Consider the following 19,511-nt stretch of genomic DNA (forward strand, 5'->3'; position numbering starts at 1 on the left):
GCACCCTCAGCACTCCATCCTGCCATCCCTACATCCCATTGTTCCTCCATCCTGCCAGCCCACCCACCCACAGGCCCTCTCCATGCCCTTGGACCTGGGGACACACTGCATCTCCTTGCCCAAAGCACTGAGACCGTAACTAGGCTGACCAAGGGGTTTGGCATGGGGCAGAGCATTTCACCCCACCAGCACAACCACCCTTGCCCACACACAGCTGGATGCAGGGGTGACACTGCACTGCCTGGCAGTGCTACTACTGCCTGGGGAAAGGAGTTGTCTGCAGCCACTGGAGCCACAGACTGCAGCACACTGCCCACCCACCTGTTAGTCCTGGACAGGACCTGACACTCCACAATTTCACCAAAGACCTCAAAGCGTTTCTTCAGTTCACTGGAGCTCATGCTGCTGGAGAGGTTTCTGATATACACCACCCGGCCTTCCCCCTGGCAAAGCAAGGGAAAGGTTTCAGGCTCTGGGACCTCGCACTTCCACGCAGCTGACTGGGCTGGAAATGTAGGCCCATGGAGGAGCCCTTGCAAGCCAGCACCGGGAATCAGGCTGCAGAGGGGCAATACTGCTCTGGACACAGCCTGGCATCTCCAGGGTCTGGCTAGCTCTAGCTAGCTCATGGGTGCCATCTCCAGGACACCGCTGCTGCAGGGGCAGCCGTATCCAGGATGGAGCAGCCACCGCTGCCGCCTTCTCTTCTAATTTCTCCTGCAGCTTTTTCAGCTTCTCCTGGTGAAAATGCCAGAAAATATTCCCAAGAATAGCCAGAGCAAAATTCTATTGCATTGCAGAAGAAAACGACAGAGGGGCAAGCCTGAATGTGTGCATGTCTGAGTGTACAACACTACAGAGGACCAAGTTATTTCCTCCCACACACACCTCCCACCCCACTCCCACCTGTGGGCATATGCTGGTGCACAAGGCTGCCGCTCCAGCAGGGCCACATCTGTAGCAGCTGACCAGCTTCAGGGATTCCCCAGCTCACCCCACTAAGTGCCAATGCCAGCAGTGCTGAAGCACCCGTGTAGGATGCTCTGAGCATTTCTGAGCCAAGGACTCCGTGTATTGCCAATCGCTGTTGGCTTCTGCTTCATGCTGGGTTTTTCACTCCCCTCTCCACCCTCATGTCCTTGTTTAACACTGGCTTTGCACCAAGGGATTTTGAAGCTGGGGCTAATGGGCTCCACTACTGATTTTCTGGAGTGGGAGATGAACTCAGAGCTGGGGATTGCTTTGTCCCAGAGTGAGGTCCCCGCTCACTTACAATGGCCTTCTCTCGTCTCTTCTCCAGCTGGCCCCGGTGCCTGCTCCCTCTCTGACACTGCTCACCATTCTCACACCTGGGAAGTGAGAAAGAAGATGTCAGCCTGGGGGTGTAGTGGGAGGGAATCTGGTGGAGGAAGATTCAAACATCAAAGAGAAGCTGAGGCACATGGCATCTGCAGCAGCAGGCAGGCCAGAAAGAGATGGGGGTCTGGAAACACTGGGAAGGACACTGGAAAGTCCTTTCTGATAGATGTCAGGGAGGGTTCCCAGGTGTGGCTTCAGCCCCTGCCCACTCCCCATGGTTTTTCCAGGGCCGTGGCAAACCCTGTGTGCTCCTTCTGCTGCTTTCTCTGGCCATGCCTGACGTTTGCAGCAGCTGCTGATGTAGCACCAATTATATGAATAGGTTTTCTTTCATTAATTATTGTCTTTATTACTTGGACCCGCAGAGCAGAGGGAGTTGGGGCTGCCACGCACCAGAGCAAAAATGCAGGGGCAAGAACAGTCCCAAGAGCCCTCCCCATGGCCCTCCTGTACCTGAAGGTGCGTCTGCTCGCGGGTGATCGGGACCGGCAGCACGAAGACCCTGAGCTGGACCTGCTCCGGGAACAGTAATGTGAACTGGTCCTGGAAAGGAGGTTTCTCCGCCGGCACAACTTGGTATCGCCACGTTCTTCCTCCTCCTCCTCTTCTTCCTCCTCCTCCTCCACGAGGGAGCCACTGTCACTGCAGCTGTCTTCAAAGACATTGTCATACTCGGGGGTCTTGCAGAAGACAATGTCCTCATCATCAAGAGCACTGTCCAGAAAGCCAAAGTGCTTCGTTAAGCTGGCTCTGATCTCCTGGTCTCTCAGCTGCTTGATGCCATTCTTCCACAGCATCTCGCCGCCTGCCTCCTTGCCGCTGAGGTCCAGCCCCTGGTAGTGGGCAGCCGGGATCCTCCTTTTGTGGTCCAACTCCACCTGGCCCGGGGGCTCCCATGATTTGAGCACCTTCCTCTGCAGTGTGGCCTCGGGCTTCAGCACCTGGCAGTAGTCATGGTCCCCAAAGGAGCGGGAGAAGGGCCGCTTGAGCACACCCTGCTGCTCGGGCAGTGCGGGGCGCTCGGCGGCTCGGCTCAGGTGGGCGAAGAGCTCTGTCCTCTCGGGGTGCTTCCTGGGGGCTTTCCAGGAAGCTGCTGGATCCCCTGCACCCCTGGGGCTGGGGGCTGTCCCATCCTCTTTCCCTGGCTCCTGGGGGATGTCTGGCTTGTATAGGTCCTCCTCGGCAGGCTTATATGGTGGAGTGGTGGGCGGCGTGAGACCTGAACCCCCCCCGGACAAAGGGCAGGAGTCAGCTCTGCCCCTGCCATCCTGCCCCATCCCACCCTGGTGCCTGGGCTGCAACAGGCATTGCAAGGGAGGAGGCTGCTTGGTCCCACAACCTCATCCATCCAGCGGCACTTGGGAAAAAGAAAGATGCCTGATCCCAGCAGGGACCAGAGGACTTTCCCTTCCCCCCTGGTTCATGCAGGGGCCCTCTGAACAATGCCTGCATCCCAAACACATCTCCCTGAGCTGCTTCACAGTGCTGTGATGCAGAGGCAGCATATGGGAATTCTCCTGAGTTTGCACTGCACAGTAGGGGTGTGCCAGGAGAAGAACTTGTCCCCTTGGCTGGGCTCAGATGGAGCTGCTGACTCCAGTCTGAATTTAGGGTAAATTTATCCCCTCCCTGAGAGGTTTTTTGCAAAATTAAGGAATTAAAACCCTGTCCTACCTGCTGTCCCACACAGCTCCACAGTCAGCATCGGCTCAAAGTTTCTCTTCCCAAAGGTTGGGTCACTGGAGAAGCGCAGAAAATTAGGAGAAAGTGTTCAGGTGAACCACAGTTCCAGAAACCAGAAGCTGATAAAACACTGCCTGCAAGAGAGCCCTCCCACCGTGGCCAGTGCCTGACAGAGTAACCCTACAGAAAGGTGAAAGGTGAGCAAGCCAAGCAGCATGCCTTCCTTGTCCCAGCCAGGGCCCTGGGGCACAGTGTCCCTGGAACAGAGAAATGCTCTCTTGCACCTGAGTGACGGCTGTGGCTTCCCATAGCCTCACACTCAGCTGCTCAGCTCAGTCTGCTCTGCAAAAGCAGCTTCTCTCACTCACTGCAGCTGTTTGCCCAGCCAGACAAACCCAGGCAGCTTTTCAGCCCCAGTGCTCTTCTCCTAGCCCCATGCCCACTTACGTTTGTGCCAAGGACAGCGTGAGACACCGAGGTGTTTCTGAAAGGCAGGGAGAGAAGCAGGGTTATCAGCAGAGCTGTGCCGCCTCCCATGCCCATGATGCTTGCAGCAGGAGCCAGGGCCCCTCAGCCCACCCTGGCCTGGCCAGAGGCTAGGGACCATGGGCTTTGCCTGCCTGCAAGAAGGGAGCATCTGGGAGAGCTCTAATACTGCCAGAGTTGAGCCATTTGAGCTCAGAAAGTGCTTGTGGATAGCTGTGATTTGGGGGCACCAGTGCAGCTGAACTCCAGTGCCCAGGCACAGGGCAGTCCCATAGGGAAAAGGGACCTGGAGGGATGGGGCAGCCTGGTCCCTTCTGGGATAGCACTACACCAACTCCTTCATCTTGTTATAAGGATGGGGAAAATGAGGCAGAAGGCTCCCATGGTTTGAAACAGTACCTCAAAATTAGAACAAGACCCCAGATCCCCATGCATGGACCCCATAGGCAGCCAGCACATAGGTCAGGACTTAGCTGTTTGGGGCTGCTCTCAGCTTCACTGCCAGCTGAATGCCAGACACCTGGCCAGCAACACTTGCCTGCAGAAATGGCACAGGCAGTGTGGGCACACCCAGCAGGGGTGACCAGAGCGACAACCCCTGACTCCCTCACCTGCTTGCTCCAGGAGGGCACAGCGCCGGCTCTCAGTCCCATCGCCCACCTCACCATGCCCCGGGGAGCACATGGAGAGAGGCTGGAGCTCTGCTGGTGGTGCTGTGCCCCCCACCTCCACTTCAGCTGCAGGCTCTTCAGCAGAGAAGCCCTCCAGCGCTGGACACAGTGTGGGTTGCCTGTAAGTCAGAGCATTCTGGGGGCTGTGGCTATCCCCTGCCTCCCTGGGGCTGGAGGGGTCAGGAGATGGCTCTTCAAGGAAGGAAATCCAGTGGCCAAGCTCAGGGTTGAGTCTCTTGGATCGACGGACAGCATATATGGTGCTCTCCTGCTTGCGGGCCCCCTTCCCTGCAGCTACACCCAGGACAGCCACACACTTCCCAGCATCATCCTCAAGTCCACTTGGCTCCCGCAGTGCCTCTGCCTCGGGCCTGGCGCTCTGCCGTGGCTCACCCTTCTCTGGTGCTGTTTTGGCTCTGGATGTGCAGGTCCCAGCGGCATCCTCCCCATCGTGGGGTAGTGGCACAGGGGAGTGGGAGCCAGGTGGCTGGGTCAGGGCAGCATACACAGGCTTGCCCAGGCGGTATGGCTTGCTCACATCGCACAGCAGGTCCCGTGCCAGCAGTTCCTTCAGGATGGAAAAGGATGCTCCAGGCTTCTTGCAGGCCCCAGACACTTGCCAGGTGCAGCCTGGCCGGCTCTGGGTGCTGACAGGGGTGCCTGGCTTTACAGGGCAGTCCGGTTTCGCTCTCTTGAAGGGGCTGCTGCAAGGCTGGGCCTTGGCGTCGGCGGTGTCACGGAGGGGCATCTTCCGCGCTGGCAGGCAATAGGTGTGCATGTAGCGGATGAGTTCCACCATCGAGTGCATCTCCCCCTCACAGAACTGGCTCCCGGGGCCATCATCTGCCAAGGAGGAGGGGGTCACTGAGTCACCAGAACTCAGCGAGTCCTCACTGGAGTCACTGTCATCCTCATGATGAGTGCAGTCACCTGGGGACGGGTGGTGGCGGCTGCTGGGGCACTCCTCAGGTGCCCCAGGGCCTTTGGTCTGGGGGCAAGGAGTGGTGGAGGTCAGGTGCCGGTGCAGCTCGGTGCAGCTGCGGCTCTGCGTCTGTGGGACACTCACCCTTCTGTCCCGGGGACCCTCCACCTTTGGAGATATAAGAGGAGAAAGTCAGCCTCAAGCCCACAGCCGTGACCTGACACAAGTACCAGGCACAGGGCAAGAGGCTTCCTGGGCTGACAGAGCCACCCCACATCCTCGAACCCCCGGGTTTAGGCCCTCCAGCATCCCAACATGCCTGGGGTCAGCCCCACACCACAGGGGGTTTCCACTGGGCCTGGGGGTACTGGCAGCTCAACAGGCCCAAGCACTGTCCTTCCAACAGCTGGCATGCAATGATAGTCCTTCTCCCCAGGAGGGATTTGCTGCTCTTCCCAGGCAATCTAATTTGCCAGGCCTAATGCACCGCACAATTACCATTAGCCAAGTAGAAATGTCTTTGATGGCAACTTCAGCTGGGTTGCAGGAGATTAGCTTAAGTGACGGGGTCGGCTCTGCAGCACGGCATGCAGCTCTCCCAGCCAATAGCACCCAGCTTGGGCTGAGAATGAGCATGGAGGGGGTCGAGGGGGTGGCCAAGGAGCACACAGGGCTTTCAAAAACAGCTGGGAAAGGCCTGACCCCACTGGGTCCAAATGAGATCGAAACATTTCTCAGCTCAGCATGAAGCCCAGAGGTTTCACTGAGCCCAGACTGCAAGCCCCATGCAGACAAGGATAGGAATGCCAGCGAGTCGCCTGTCCCCAGCCCCTGGCCTAGCTCAGAGCCTGCCCACACTCCCCGACACGGTCCTTAGGTGACCTCCTTCAGGATGGCTCCTGAGAGGTGGACGCTGGACGGGCTCGAGCTCTGCCCGCTGACAAGTACCTTTGTGCAGGGCCGTGCGGGTCGGGACTTAGGGGTCCCGGGGCGCCGGGTGCTCCCGTCCCGCTGAGCCTCACAGCTCGGAGGCACATGTGATGGAGAGAGGAGCAACTTCTTCAGCTGCAAAGAGAAGTGGCAAGAAAAGGAGTCGGCATCACAGCAAGGGCGAGAGAAAGTGCCGGCTGGGCCAGAGCCCCGCGGCTTGCACCTGCACTGGGCACATCCGCTGCTCAGCATCTGACCCAAAAATGGGGGGCAGGGGGAATATAAAAAGGCAGGAAGGCATTTCCCACTTCCCCCTGGCTGCAGGGACAGGCACCCAGTGGCACATGGCCCTGAGCGGGCAAGGGCTGTCTCCACAGCATTCACCCCAGGGACCCCCAGGCAGGTCAGGGTAGTGGGTACATGAGGGAATTTACTTCCCAGGGGCACAGGAACTGTCATGCCACTCAAACTTCTCATTCCATCAGTTCTGCCCTTAGGTGACAGAGACATTACACTGGCAGGAGTGGCAGGTTTGAGCAGACGGGTCAGATCCCGGTGCACTTCTCATTTAGCCAAAACATCCAGAGAGGACCTTGACTCATTAACGAGCTCTCAAGGCATCTTCCAGATGTAAGCCCCTGTGGGACCTGTTGGGGATCCTCCCCAACACAGTCTGTCCAGCCCACGGGCAATGGGAGTGGGGTTACCCACAGTGCCACCACTTCTGATCGCCAGACCAGCATAACATTTTTCTTGTACTCAAACCCATTTTTGGTTAGTTGAAAAAAAACAAACCCACACCTCCCCCCCTCCCCCCAGCAACATTTCATAATCCACCCAAGTCATGCTAACAACCAAAGGCGACAACAGCTCAACAGCAAGACGACTGCGTAGGTGCCAGGGGATTGCATGGAGGAGACAGATCGGGGGCTCTCACACCGGCCAGCAGGCACAGAGCCCCAGGCCAGGTGAGGGGGGGATTTAAGGGGTGATAGAAATAGGGGGTGCCCAAGTCAGTCTGCTGGGCAGTGTCAATTGGGGCAGCCACAGCTTTAGGCATGCAGCTCCTCTTGGTGGAAGCAACCAGCACCTTTTCCTGCAACGTATACATCCTATATATACACATACACGTGTGTGATATATACCCCTGCTCAGGGCGTGGGCGGTGGAAATGCACACTCTCACCACTGGATGTCGCTCCTCCCCACCACAGCCCTGGCTTCTGGGGAGACCCCGAGGCCAGGCTGAGGGCCCCGGGGGATGGACCGTGAGCCCCAGGAAGTAGTGGGCTGGGTACCCCTGTTCCAGAGGATCTCCTGGGGATGGTGGTGGTTTGCTTCAAGTGCTGACATTTAGTCGTGACCAGGAGGGGGAGCAAGGCTCGAGCCCTGATATTGCAGGGAACCAAGAGGGAAGCTCTGGTCAGGAAATCAGCAGGGGCTGCAGGCAACACAGCCCCTGAGGAGGTTGTGGTGGAAGGCATGGGTGGGTCAAACCCTCCTGCTGAACGCTGAGGGCATGGGCTTTTGGAAACTCTGGCCAAGTCCTCTCTGTCCCTCTTGTGAGAGCAGCAGGGAGATCAACCCCAGGGCAGAGCCAGGCAGGATCAGCCACCATTGCCCATGGTGACGGGGCTGAGGCACACTTGGGAGACCCCGGGCAGGCCCACATCCACACATCTAATTAAAAGCAGGTGTGGGTCTTGTCAAAGCAGCCCCCACCCCTTTGACACCCACCACCACCCCCTTCATATATATATATATATTTGTATGCAGACAGCTGGTTCCCGTGAGGATGGTGATGGAGGTGACAGCAATGATGCAGAACATGTATACGTATACAATACAAGAAAATGCTTTGGTATTGACGGTTAAAAGAGTTTTAAGCCTAGAATGAAAAAATTCAGACCTTTGCTTCCTATCATACCCATGCAGCCGGCTTATCAGGGGCTCATCCAAATCCACCTTAAACAGTAGGAAGTGGGTTCTTACTAGAGACAGCTCATCAACCTCGGGGGCCGGGGGTGGCCCGCCCGTGACCGGGACGGTGGGTTTGGGGGAGGGGGCAGGCGAGGTGTAGGCATGGTTGAGTGTGTCCCCCTCTTCCATAGTTCGGAAGGCAGCCAGGCTCATGTCATCTCCCTGTATATCATCCAATGTCTCGGTGAGGGCTGCCAGCAGCGCTTCGTTCTCGCCGTCTATTATCTGAAAGGAGCAGGCAGAGGTGGGCAGTTAGGACGGGCAGCAGAACCAGGGGGTGCTGGGCACAGGTGAAGGAGGGGTGGCGGTGCTGTACCAGCACCCATGCTTGCCAGTGACCCTGCAGAGGACCTGGGAGAGCTTTTTCCCAGCACGGCACTGGGATTGGATGGGATCAGGAGGAGAGAGACCCAACTGGCAAAGGAGATGGTCCGGCCCCCTTCACCCCAGTGGGAAAAGAATGAATTAGAGCATCTTCTTGCACAGTGGTTGCCTCCACCACATGATGAGGCAAACAGCAGCAGATGGAGGCTCTGTGATTAAAAGGCTCCTTGCCCAAGAAAACTGCTTGCTGGGAGCAGCATCCAGTTGGACTGGGAGCCTGGGGAGGGGGCAGGCACAGTCCCCTGCCCTCCGTGGGGATGAACACATCCAAGCGGACATGGCTGGTTATTTGCAGCTCTCCTGACAACAAAGGCAAAGAAAATCTGAGGAGGTGTAAGTAAGCTCAGCCCAGGGCTGCCCAGTGGACAACAGAGCACAGTCCCCCAGGAGGGCACAGGGGAAGCTTAGCCTGGGCTGCATCACTGGGCAGATGCCACAGCTTGCACCAAGCAGTGTGGGGTCTGTTTTGATCAACAGTCCCCAACCCCTGCCTCCAGCTTGGTGGGGGCTCTCAGTGAACAGTATGATCTGGTAATGCTGACAGGAGTTTTCTGAGTGTCTGGGGCTGTGCTGGACCAGGCAGGGCCACAGGCTGCTCCTCCCTGTCCCAACCTGTCTCCTTAGGCCCCTCTTCCCATCTGGGCTTTGTGTTGGCTGATGCACTCCAGTCCTCCCAGTGCCTTCTCAGTCCTGCACAGACCCATGAGTCTCCTTCCAGTCTAGATGTACAGTGCAAAAGCCCAGAAGAAGATGCAGAAGCTGAGGAATGGGTGAAGTGAGCCAGGAGTTCCTTCTTTTTGGTCCTCCTCCATCATATTGAATGTAAACCATGTCCAACAAAAAGCAGGCTACCATCAGCTATAAAATTAGCACAGGGGTAAATTCAGGCTAGCAAGGAGGACTGTTGACTGCACACAGCCTCTTGTGTTTCTCTAATCTTGTTTGAAAATGAAATGTCTTTTGTTCCATGCCCTAACCTTGCTCACAGTCACTAGAGCAGGCTCCAGGGAAAGGCAGCAGGATGCTCCATTTTTGGCTCCATTTCTTTTCCTCCTGTTATTGGCATGAGACTGCTGTGCATACAAGTTCAGTGGGATACATTTCATCATACTCCACTGCTCCTAGTGGGCCTGTCTTCTGCATTTCTGTTCTGTTTATCTTTTCCCCAGGAAGTTCAGCGGAAAATATGCATCTCGTGATGAAGGTCCCTCAGCTGGACTGGACCATTTTCAAGCACAGCATCAGCACGGCATAGGAGCCAGAGGGTTGTTATTACAGCCAGGTTAGAAAATACTGGGGCCTTTTTCCCCCCTCCTTGTTTCAACACAAATCCTCCATCTTCTCAAAATGTAACCCAGAGTCAGTGACTAGCAGACATCACTGGGTTGCAGCCCCCTGGTCTGAAGGGGTAAGGGCCTGGATGCTGCTCAGGAGGGCACAGCCCCTGAGGACAGGGCACATCCTTGGCGTAGCAAGAGCTTGGGGAAAGGTAAGCAGGCTTCCCACCTTGTTCTGCTCCTGGTCCCCAGGCAGCCTCTACAACTCCCTTGCCTCCAACCTGCCTGTTGTGCTCATAGCCCTGCCCTGATGCCCCAGCTCTGCCAGATGCTCACCTCCTCTGCAAGGAGAGACACAAACAGTCCTGAGGAATGAGGACCAGCCCTGCCTGTGCCTAGGAGTATCTCAGCACCAAGTCCAGAAAGGATGCCAAAGCTGGAGAGCCATGGGAAGGGGCTTCTTTCTGCTCCTGCCTCACACCACAGCCCTGAGAGCCCCACACTGCTGCCCTGGCAAACCAGCTGTAATTCCCTTCTAATAATACATCACAGGAGGGTTGGCTCAGCAGCCCTCCCCTGCTCATCCACCTCCTCATTAGCCTTACTCTGCTTGCCCCATTTAGATCTGGTGCACAAATTAATGGAGCACTAAACAGCTGGGGAGGAGCTATTAATAGTTGTGTGTGTCCCCTCTTTCCTTCTGCCCCTGCCTCCATCCTTGGATACCCTGTGCCCAGAGGATGAGGATACCTGGAGGAGCTCGGAGTCGTCGGTGCTGTACTGGCTGGAGTTGGTCTCTGAGTGCTCCCCACACCACTGCAGCTCGCTGAAGCAGCCTGCAGAGTCGAAGTCGTTGGCATCCAGCTGAGACAAATCAATCTCTGGGAAGTCAGAGTAGAGGTGCTCCTCGCCAGACACCTCATACTGGGGAGAAGAGAAAAGGGGTGGATGAGCCTGACACCATGCCAGAGGGACAGGCAGCAACAAGCAGCAGCAGCCCCCTGCAGAGGTGGCCTGTCTCCCCATGTGGCCCTGCTCAAGCCCATCACTCAGGCCCTCTTTCAAATAAGCTTCGGTTAGTGGCTGCAGGTGCAACCACAGGGCAGTGCAGGGCATGGAGGGCACCTTTTCCCTCTGCATCTCACAAATCAGTTTGCACAGCCTGGCACTGCTGGTTACTGAAAGCCACCCTGTAACTACCACCAAACCCCCTTCTGGTGTCCCACACTGTGGTGAGTGTTGAAAGGGCAGCATCTGCATTGCAAGAGCCTCACCTCCTCCAGCAAGCAGCAGTTCAGGGCACAATCCCCCAGACCCTAGCAAAGCATCTGCTGGTGCTCTGAGTGGAGATGAGAGCCACTTCTGCCTCTAGAGCCCTAAGAGTGACATCCAGGGTCATCCAGCTGACCTGGGGATCAGTCATAACAGAGCGAGGCAACAGAGTTGGGCACACATCAGACAGCAAAGCAGGGGGCCAGGCTCCAGTGGGTGACCTCATGCCTGGTCAGCAAGGCTGCTCTGCACCCTGTCCCTGCCACATGGCATTGAGCAAGCTGGGGACAGTCTCTCTGGGGAGGCTGTACGTCCCAAGGCAGCACGGACCGTGGCTGCCACATCGCGCATGCAGGATGAGGAAAATGGCACAGGCACAAGCTGATGGCCAGGTGCACACTGGGTGATGCAAGCTCTCAGAACTGAGCTAAAAATCTCCATTTAACCTCAGAAAGGAACTGGGACCTGTCCCACCTCTACCTGGCTCTCTGCCACTGCCTGGCCACAAAGCCCACAGCTATATCCAGCACCTGCAGGAGCAAGAGCTGGCACCAATGCTGCCCTGCTTGTTGCCTGCCTGCACTGCCTGCTTGCACTGCTGCACCAAGCCCTTAAGCCATGCTTGGTTTTGCTCCTAGTGGCCAGGTTCAAACATGGAGGGGAAAGGGCTGGTCCAACTATTGGCTGCCCAGGGGGAGTTTTCTGGTGATTGTGGGAAGCAAGTTTATTTACAGAGCAAATGGATGTTGGAGAAGGCAAACATCTGAGCGTGTGAGAAAGCCTGCAGGGGCAGGAGAATGTGAGGGCCTCCCCTCCTGCAAGGATGTCCTCCAGCATTCAACAGGAAGGACAAGAGATTTCAAATCAAGCTGCAGTCCTGCATGATTCTCTCTTTCTTTTCTCTTTTAACTAGGATAACCTGGGATTATTGACTCTGCTCCCATAGGCTGAGGAACCCATGTGCCATGCTCCCCATCAGGTTTAGGACACTATTTGTGCCCACTAGCTCCCATTTTGTGTTTCTCCCCCACTCTTCACTCTGTCCACTCCCAGGGGCAGTGGGAGGGGAAGACACACTGGTTTGGAGGACAGAGCAAGGGGAGGGGAGAAGGTCTTGATTGCCTGATAGCAGGGCAGTGCTGCATCCTTGCAATGGGCTGCCAGCCCAGTCATGCCTATGGCTGCAGTGGGGCTGGGAGCTACAGGGAGGTGCCCCCATGCTGGGGGGATGCTCCTCCCAGCATCCTTTCTCCACCTTGCTGATGGAGGGAGGTATATCAGTAGACATCTATGAGCATGGTGCCAGCAATTATATTGAGCACAAAATTGCCTCGTCAAACCCCTGAACAGCTCCAGGATCCAGATGCTCCTCATGGACCTTGCAAGGCTGGCGCCCTTCAATCCTGTCCTGCAAAAGCATTTCCTCCCCAGGTGGTCAGAGCACAGGTAGCAGGTGGTGAAGAGTCCCTGTCCTCCTCACTGCCAGCTCCAGAGGACACAGATTTTACAATTTTCCCTTTCTCCTTTGCTCAGGGGCATCCTGAGCTGCTCTGGGAACAGATGTCCTTTGGCCTTTCAGATGTGTCCCTTACCTGCTGCAGTTTGTCCCTGCTTTCTTGCTAGCGCTCCTTTGCCTGCTCCAGAAAAGGTCTTACAACAACTTTGGCTCCCCCTTCTCCCCAAATCTTCCCTTGGGAACACAGGGAAAGGCTTTTATTTTTAGAAAAGCCATACATACATATATATATATGTGTGTGTGTGTGTCTCTGTGTCTGTGTGTGCATTCAATTAAAAATAGCAAAGCAGTCAAATTCTCCTGCTCCTTTTGATATGCCACAAGGGAAAAGATCCTGGTGCTGAGATCACAAGGAGCAGCTGACACCAGTGCTTGAGATGTCTTTTGATCAGCTCCACAGATGTGACATGTCCCCATTGGTAATAGGGCTGGGTAAAAATAAACTCCTGCAATCTAATGCTGCTGAGTTGCCCTCTCTGGGCACCCAGAGGCAGGTGTGCCCTGGTACTGCCATACTGCATGCAGCCACCCCGAGACAGTGGCTCACAGGGGATGCTCCCAGATTCCCAGCTAGCACAGGTCAGGACTGCCCAGCTCTTCTGTGTCAGTCCTCCTCCCCCTCAGAAAAAGTGGGGAGCCACCTGCATGGACACCCATCAGGGCACTCCAGTACGAAGCCTTGTCTCCAGCCAGAGCCCTCTGCTACAATGGCTCATTTAACTGTTCCAGCCACTGAGGACTTGAGTCTCTGGAGGAAATCCACAACTCTGAGCACTGCTAGCCCAGCAATGAGTGTTGAGAGCAGGGACCCTCTGGGCCAGCCACAGGAGGGGGACCCAGCCCCCCACCCAGGGTGAGGGTGGCAGCAGATTAGGGGGGAGGCTGCCTGCGGGCACTGGAACCTCATCTGCTCCAACTTTCATTTTTCCCACCCTTTGCATTTCCTGCTGTCTTGGGAGAGGAGTGAACTTTTGTTCTAATTTTACTTGGGAGTTTGTAGGAAGATCAGCCATGGGTTCTTGGTGTGCAGCCAGCAAACACCCATGGAGACATGCTCAAAAATTTGGAGGCATCCTCCAGCCCAGACACCTGGCCCATGTGCGCTGCAGCATGGCTGTGACCAGAAAGCTGCTGGCAGCTGATTCTGACTTATCTGATGAATCTCAGCTCCAAGGAAGAGAGATGACCAAGCAGCCACATGGGTGCCCCTGTACCACACATCTACATCCTTTGGGGGAGCAGGAGCCCAAGTCTGGGCATACCCTCTGGCAGCAGGAATGCCCCGTGGCAGCACTGCATGGGCACCTGAAAGTCAAAGCTAACAGGTGACAAAAAAGCTAAAATCTGGGAAAATAGCTTCCATGTAAAGCCATCCTCCTTGGCTTTCTCTAAAGCATGAACCAACTCTGAGCTCAGCCCTAGCAGAAATGCAATTGCAATTACAGGACAAAGAGGCAGATGATACTCACTTGTGTGTTGCAAGGAGCTTTGCCTCTGCAGAGGCTTTCCTTGCTGGGAGGACAGAGCATTAATGTTTTTATTCTCTTACTGCTGAGCTCAGACAGCTCTTCCCCACTGCCAGGGGTTTACAACTTCCATTGTGGGAGCAGGAATTGCCCCAGGAAGCTGGCAGGGGTCCTTGTGCCAAGAGTTTGTGCTCCTTTCATGCCCCTGCTGAGGCTGGCCGGATCCAGCAGCAGCAGTGCTGTGCATGTCCAGGCACAGGGGCAGAGCAGGAGGGCCCTGTGCTGACCACTGCTGCGCTGCCCCACTGCCAGCCCCACCATCCATGTGCACCACGTCAGAGCTGGCAACAGTGAGAAAGTACAAGGGACAGTCCCCACACTGGCAGTCAAGGACGTCCAGAGGTCACCCTGCCCTCTGTCCTGCCTCAGGGAGCCTCAGCTGCACCTAAACATTTCCAGGTAAGTACCAGCAGGGCCTCTCCCTAAGCACTGCAGATGAGGAGGGGCTGGTTTGCCCCTGGCCTGCACTGTGCCTTCTCCATGCAAGCAAGACAGCCTGAGAGCTTCTGGTAGCTCCTTGGTCAGCAACCCTTTGTATCCCAGGACTGCAAATGCAAGAGCTCCTGGGTGCTCTGAGGGCTGTACCCACCAGGACATGTGCTGCTCCAACTCCCTGTCCCTTTCCAAAGCCCTTCCCAGGGCAGTGGCACGGTAGTGCAAGACAGGGAGCTGGCCAGGGAGTTAGCTCCATCTCCCTACCCAATTGTGAGGGCAGACAATGTAGGCAATCATCTCTTGTGTACCCAGCAGCTCCAGCATGTGTCCAGCAGCCGAGTGAGGGCAGCTGCTAGCTGAAGCCACATCCAACTATGCCCCACTGAGCTCAGTGCTGACTCCCTGTGTCATGAGGACAGCAAGTGGGACACCTTCAGGTCTTTCTCTTGTTTGGGAGCAGCATTAACCCTGGTGTGAGAACTAGTCTCTGCAGAGAGGTGAAGCTCCTCTCTGAGCCCAACTCTAATTCAAATATTGGATTAACAAGACAGGAAATGTTTTCTTCTTTTTCAGTGTTAACTGAAAAGTTTGATCTGAGCTGCTCAGATTAAACCTCCCAGTCAGCAGGGCTGGACAGACAGGCTGGGACTGAGCTGCTGGCTCCCAGGGGCAGCTGAACCCAGTGAGCCTACCGAGAGCAGACTTTGGCTCCACATATGTGCTGGCTAGCTTGCCCAGGGGGCAGGCAGCTTCTGCATACCAGCCTGAAAACAGGCACCTGCCAGCTGGAGCTCAGCAGCCTTCAGGCAAATGCTGATGCTCTGGGGTTTTGCCTTCCCTGCAGCAAGGCTGGGAAAGAAGGAAAGGAGCGATGCCGCCTCCGGACACCATTTTGGAGACACTGCAACCCTGCTGCCAGGCAACCTAAACCAGGGCAAGCAAGAGAGCTCAGCTGGCTGCTGCCTGCAGCGCTTGTAACTGGCACAGAGGAGCTGGGGATGGCACAGTGACCGTAACAGAGAGACCTGAAGGTCCTCTCCTCTGTTGTCCCCGACAACAGCACGGGTAGAAATTTCCCTTATCTGCAAACCCCTGGGTCCAGCCCCTTGAAGTTGTGGCCAAGCATTCTGGAGCGAGGCTCCAAGCGTGCTGGGTGATGGCACACGCATTGTGCTCATGCTTAGTGAGGCTGCAAGAGTTCCAGCTTCTGAAGCCTGCCGGCACGAAGCGCTGCTGGACGGACACGGCGCCTTTGCAGGAACTTAATCCTGTTTAAGCCTGGGAGGTCAGACCTGCATTGCTGCCTGCATACAAGGCCCCAGGATGCTTTGCAATTGCCTTGTCACTCACATGCCACTTTGCTGTTCGGGAAAAAGGAAGGGAAGCAACATCTCCTGAGAGGGGCCAAAGGAACCGGCCAGAAGCAGGCAGCCCATCTCCTCGCCAAGGAACTGAAGCAGTGACTCAGCCTTCCATGGAGCCTCCCCACAGCCCAGTGCCTACCAAAGCAATAAGGGATAAATATACACACACACACACACACTGAAGACAGAGCCCCAAATTAGCCAGTAGCATTTAGGCTGGGACCCAAACCAGCAGAAGGTGAGAAATGCTGAGAACACGACGTGCCAGCTCCTGCCAGCCCTCCCTCAGTGGCATGGGCAGCGCTGGCTCCCAGTGCCCATGTTCATGGACGGCTGGGGAGTTTCGCCCTCCTCACCCTTACGCCAGGCTTGCCTCTAACAAGGAAAGAAAATCCTTGGGCAGAGGTTCTGGGGAGAGCCGTCTGGGCTTATCGGGGAAATCCGTAATCACAGACTGCTTGAAACAGGGATTACAGACATGCAGGCAGGCGGGCACCGCACGGCTGCTTCGCCGGGGTGAACTCTTCCTCGGGCGGGTGGCAGCAGGCTGGCTGGTGCAGCGCTGAGCATGGCTGCCCCCTGCTTTGGGCAGCTGGGAGCTCCACTCAGGCAGCAGAGACAGACGCCTGCATATCCCAGTACCCCCCTGGTCTGCCCCAGCACCAGAACGGGGAGGTGCTGGGGGCATGCCGACGCCATGACCCACACTAGGGCCAAACTCAGCCCCAACTGCCCCCGGGGGCACCCTGCTGTCCCCGTGATTCCCACCCAGGGGACACATTTGCCATGCAGTCAGGCCACCAGTGTCCCAGGGGGGCGAATTTGGGTGCTGCCAGTCCCTTACCATTCCCAAGGATGCGCCAGCTCACTCACATCCCTCCCAGCCCAGAGGGACCCATGTCAGGCAGGCAGCCCCCTGCAGTACCAGGGAGGAGGGCAGAGGTGGAAATGGAGGAGAGAGCTAAAAATAAGTGTAAATACAGCAAGGAGGCACCTGGCTAGAGCTGTGAAGGTCACCAGAACGTGTGCCAGCAGATAAGCAACCCCCCTTCCCACTGGCATTTGACAAAATGTCACTGTGAATGAGGGAGAGGTGGTGTCGGGTTGTGCCTTGGCCCAGCTGCCCCTTGCCACCCCACGATATTTATAGCCTGAAAGCCCCAAAGCAGAGGGCGAGCAGTTAGGAGGCAGCAAAGGCAGAGGGGACCCTGTGTGCAAACCCACCAATGGGACGTGGTAGAGGGAGGCAAGAGGAGTGCAGAGCAGGGCTGCACAGCAGCAGGCTGCCACTCCTCCATCCAGCTCCCCAGTTTGGGGGGGGAAAGGAACACAGGAATCCTCTAGTCTCCCAAGCCTGTACAGAGGCATGCACCACCTTGCTGTCCTGCTAGAAAGTGGGCACTTCACCCTCTGCACTCTATTGATTTTTAATGTTTTTTTAATTTCTACTAATCTGGTTTCATGATTCAGCCCAGCCACCAAGAGGCAAAAGCAGCACTAGCATTTAAAGCCTGGACAAAATAAACAGCAGGCTGCTCCTTTCTTCCACTCGAGCTGCTCCAAGCCAACTGCTGCTTGTCCGCCCCATGCCAGGCACCCTGCACTGGCACACGTGAAGCAGTCACCCCCTGCCACAACCCATTATGTGTGGAAGGAGCAAGGGGAAGGGCACAGGCAGCAGCAGGCACCCAGCCCCATGGCACCAGCCAGACAAGGGGTGCTGGGTACCCGGCTTGGCGCCGTGGCCTGAGCATGAACATGGTCTTGCTCACTGACTTTTGTCTTGCATTAGAAGGGTGTAATTAAGATCAATCACGAGATGCCAGTCGCAGGGAATATTAACCATTAACTGCAAACAGTAAACATGAACTTGCCAGGGTATCTTTGAAATGGAAGAAAGATGGAAGAAAGTGCACAGAACTATCCCTGAGTCACACGATAGAAAAGAGGAGCTCGAGGTACTGGTATTAATGCCCTAAATAAACAACACTTTGCTGGAACACTTTAAACAAAGGTGTGTCAGGTTTGGGAACAAGGGCAGCAGCAAAGTGCATCATGGTTTACAGAGCTGCACGTTCACACTCTAGTTGGGAGCTGTTTATTTGGGCTCTAAATCCGAGTCCACTTTATTTCTGCCTGAGCTTTGGGACAGGCCAGCCCCGGGCAGAGCCAGGGAGACCTTACAGCCCCAGCGACCCCACACCGAGCCCAGAACACCTTCCCACCACTGTCACTCTCTAGCACAGCACCACCAAGCACCAGACAAGGGCAGAAAAGGAGAACTGATGTTCTTGCCCCATACAAGGAGAGGAGGCAGCAGGTAGATACAGCTCCTTTCAACACCAGCTAATGGAAAGGGCACTTGCTGACCGCGGCTGCTGCCAAGTGCTGTGCCATGCAGGCTGCTGGGCTGCCCTGTCCCTGGGATATGGTCTGTCAGGCAGAGGGCTGGCCAGGCAGTGCCAGCACGGTCAGGCACACACAGCGTGCTGATAACAGTGTTTCCCATAGCAAGAGAAGTGTGACAGCTTTATCCTGCACCCTTCCAGCCAAGCAACAGCACCCCATGCCAACCCTGACAGCAAACACCGCCCTCTGATCCTGGCACAGCAGAAGCCAGCACCCCAAATAGGCACATGCCAGTGGCCGCTGCCAGCCTTGCCCCAGTCACTGACAGGCGGTGCTGCAGGCAGCAGGGCTGGCACTGCTTAATGGCATCAGCTGGGCAGGACACAGGCCTGGTCCTGCACCCTGGTCGTGTTTTCTACAGAATTCCTGTTATCTGACCCAAACCCAAAGGCAGGACTGAGAGACAGAAACGTGCCTGCACTGAGCACAGTGGGAATTGATTTGTTCCATCAACTCCGGAGGTCTCCAGCCCTGCTGTGAGACCCCCTGGCCATAGGCTTGAGGCACAAGCAGGAGTTGCTCCAGAAATTATCCCACCAACTCAGGAGGTCTCTCCCTGCCATGAGACCCCTGGGCCATAGGGATTGAGGCACAGGCAGGAACTGCTGCAGCACAATGATCACCTCCTCACCACAGCATTTCCCAGTGAGGCAGCACAGCCAGCACAGGGCCAGGACAAAGCAAGAGGTGGCATAAGCCCAGCAACCTCAAGAAGCTCTCACAGAGAATGCCCAGAAGGACAGCAAGCAGTGGGAACCATGGCCAAAACCAGTGGGACATCAGCATCCCAAAATTCTTGAGACTACAGGCCCACAGCTGGAGGTGGCAGGAAATGGTATGGCCCTGCAAAACACACCGGGGAGTCCTGGGAGTGGGGGTACCTCTGAGCTCCAGCAAGGCTGGCACCACAGGGTGTAGGCTGAGCCTTGGGAGGGGGCAAGTGCCTGACTCACCAAGGAGCTGACTATTAGCCAGCTCTGCTGGTCACAAAAATTCCCCACAGTAACACCTCCCTCCTTTTGAAAGGAAAACATGAGGGGGAGATTATTTTCAGACCTTCCTCTTCTGTAGCCAGCAGCCACATGACAGCTGTGGGCAGAGGGACACCAGTGAGGAGGATCTCCCCAGGCTGGGGTGGCTGCAGGGGCAGGAGGAGGGGCAGCCCTGCCCTGCCCTTCTCTGGCCACTGGCCCCTTTGGAGGCTTGATCACCAGCTTGCAGGCTGATGGGGCTCCACGAGGCCATTTCTGTGCAGAGGATATTGCAAACAACCTCCCATGGTGCAACCCTTCCCAGCT

General features: G+C 56.3%; 1 protein-coding gene across 2 annotated transcripts in view; it reads right to left on the minus strand.

The window, feature by feature from the left end:
- The window catches only part of PPARGC1B (PPARG coactivator 1 beta), a 53,649-nt gene that overhangs the window by 7,261 nt on the left and 26,877 nt on the right, over window positions 1-19,511 (minus strand). Inside the window, exons 2-11 of one of the 2 annotated variants that reach the window (XM_068159948.1) lie at window positions 10,442-10,615; window positions 8,043-8,255; window positions 6,070-6,186; window positions 5,130-5,289; window positions 4,140-5,042; window positions 3,490-3,526; window positions 3,034-3,098; window positions 1,813-2,578; window positions 1,274-1,349; window positions 322-443 (exon numbers count right to left, since the gene is read on the minus strand). In XM_068159948.1, the coding sequence (XP_068016049.1) occupies window positions 322-443; window positions 1,274-1,349; window positions 1,813-2,578; window positions 3,034-3,098; window positions 3,490-3,526; window positions 4,140-5,042; window positions 5,130-5,289; window positions 6,070-6,186; window positions 8,043-8,255; window positions 10,442-10,615 (2,633 nt within the window). Of the gene's footprint in view, window positions 1-321; window positions 444-1,273; window positions 1,350-1,812; window positions 2,579-3,033; window positions 3,099-3,489; window positions 3,527-4,139; window positions 5,290-6,069; window positions 6,187-8,042; window positions 8,256-10,441; window positions 10,616-19,511 lie in introns of both variants that reach the window. The other variant, XM_068159939.1, reaches the window with a different exon arrangement.

This window comes from Melanerpes formicivorus, unplaced genomic scaffold, assembly GCF_026170545.1.
Source record: "Melanerpes formicivorus ecotype bairdi unplaced genomic scaffold, bMelFor1.0.p_v2 SCAF_2, whole genome shotgun sequence".
NCBI classification, from domain to species: Eukaryota; Metazoa; Chordata; class Aves; order Piciformes; family Picidae; genus Melanerpes; species Melanerpes formicivorus.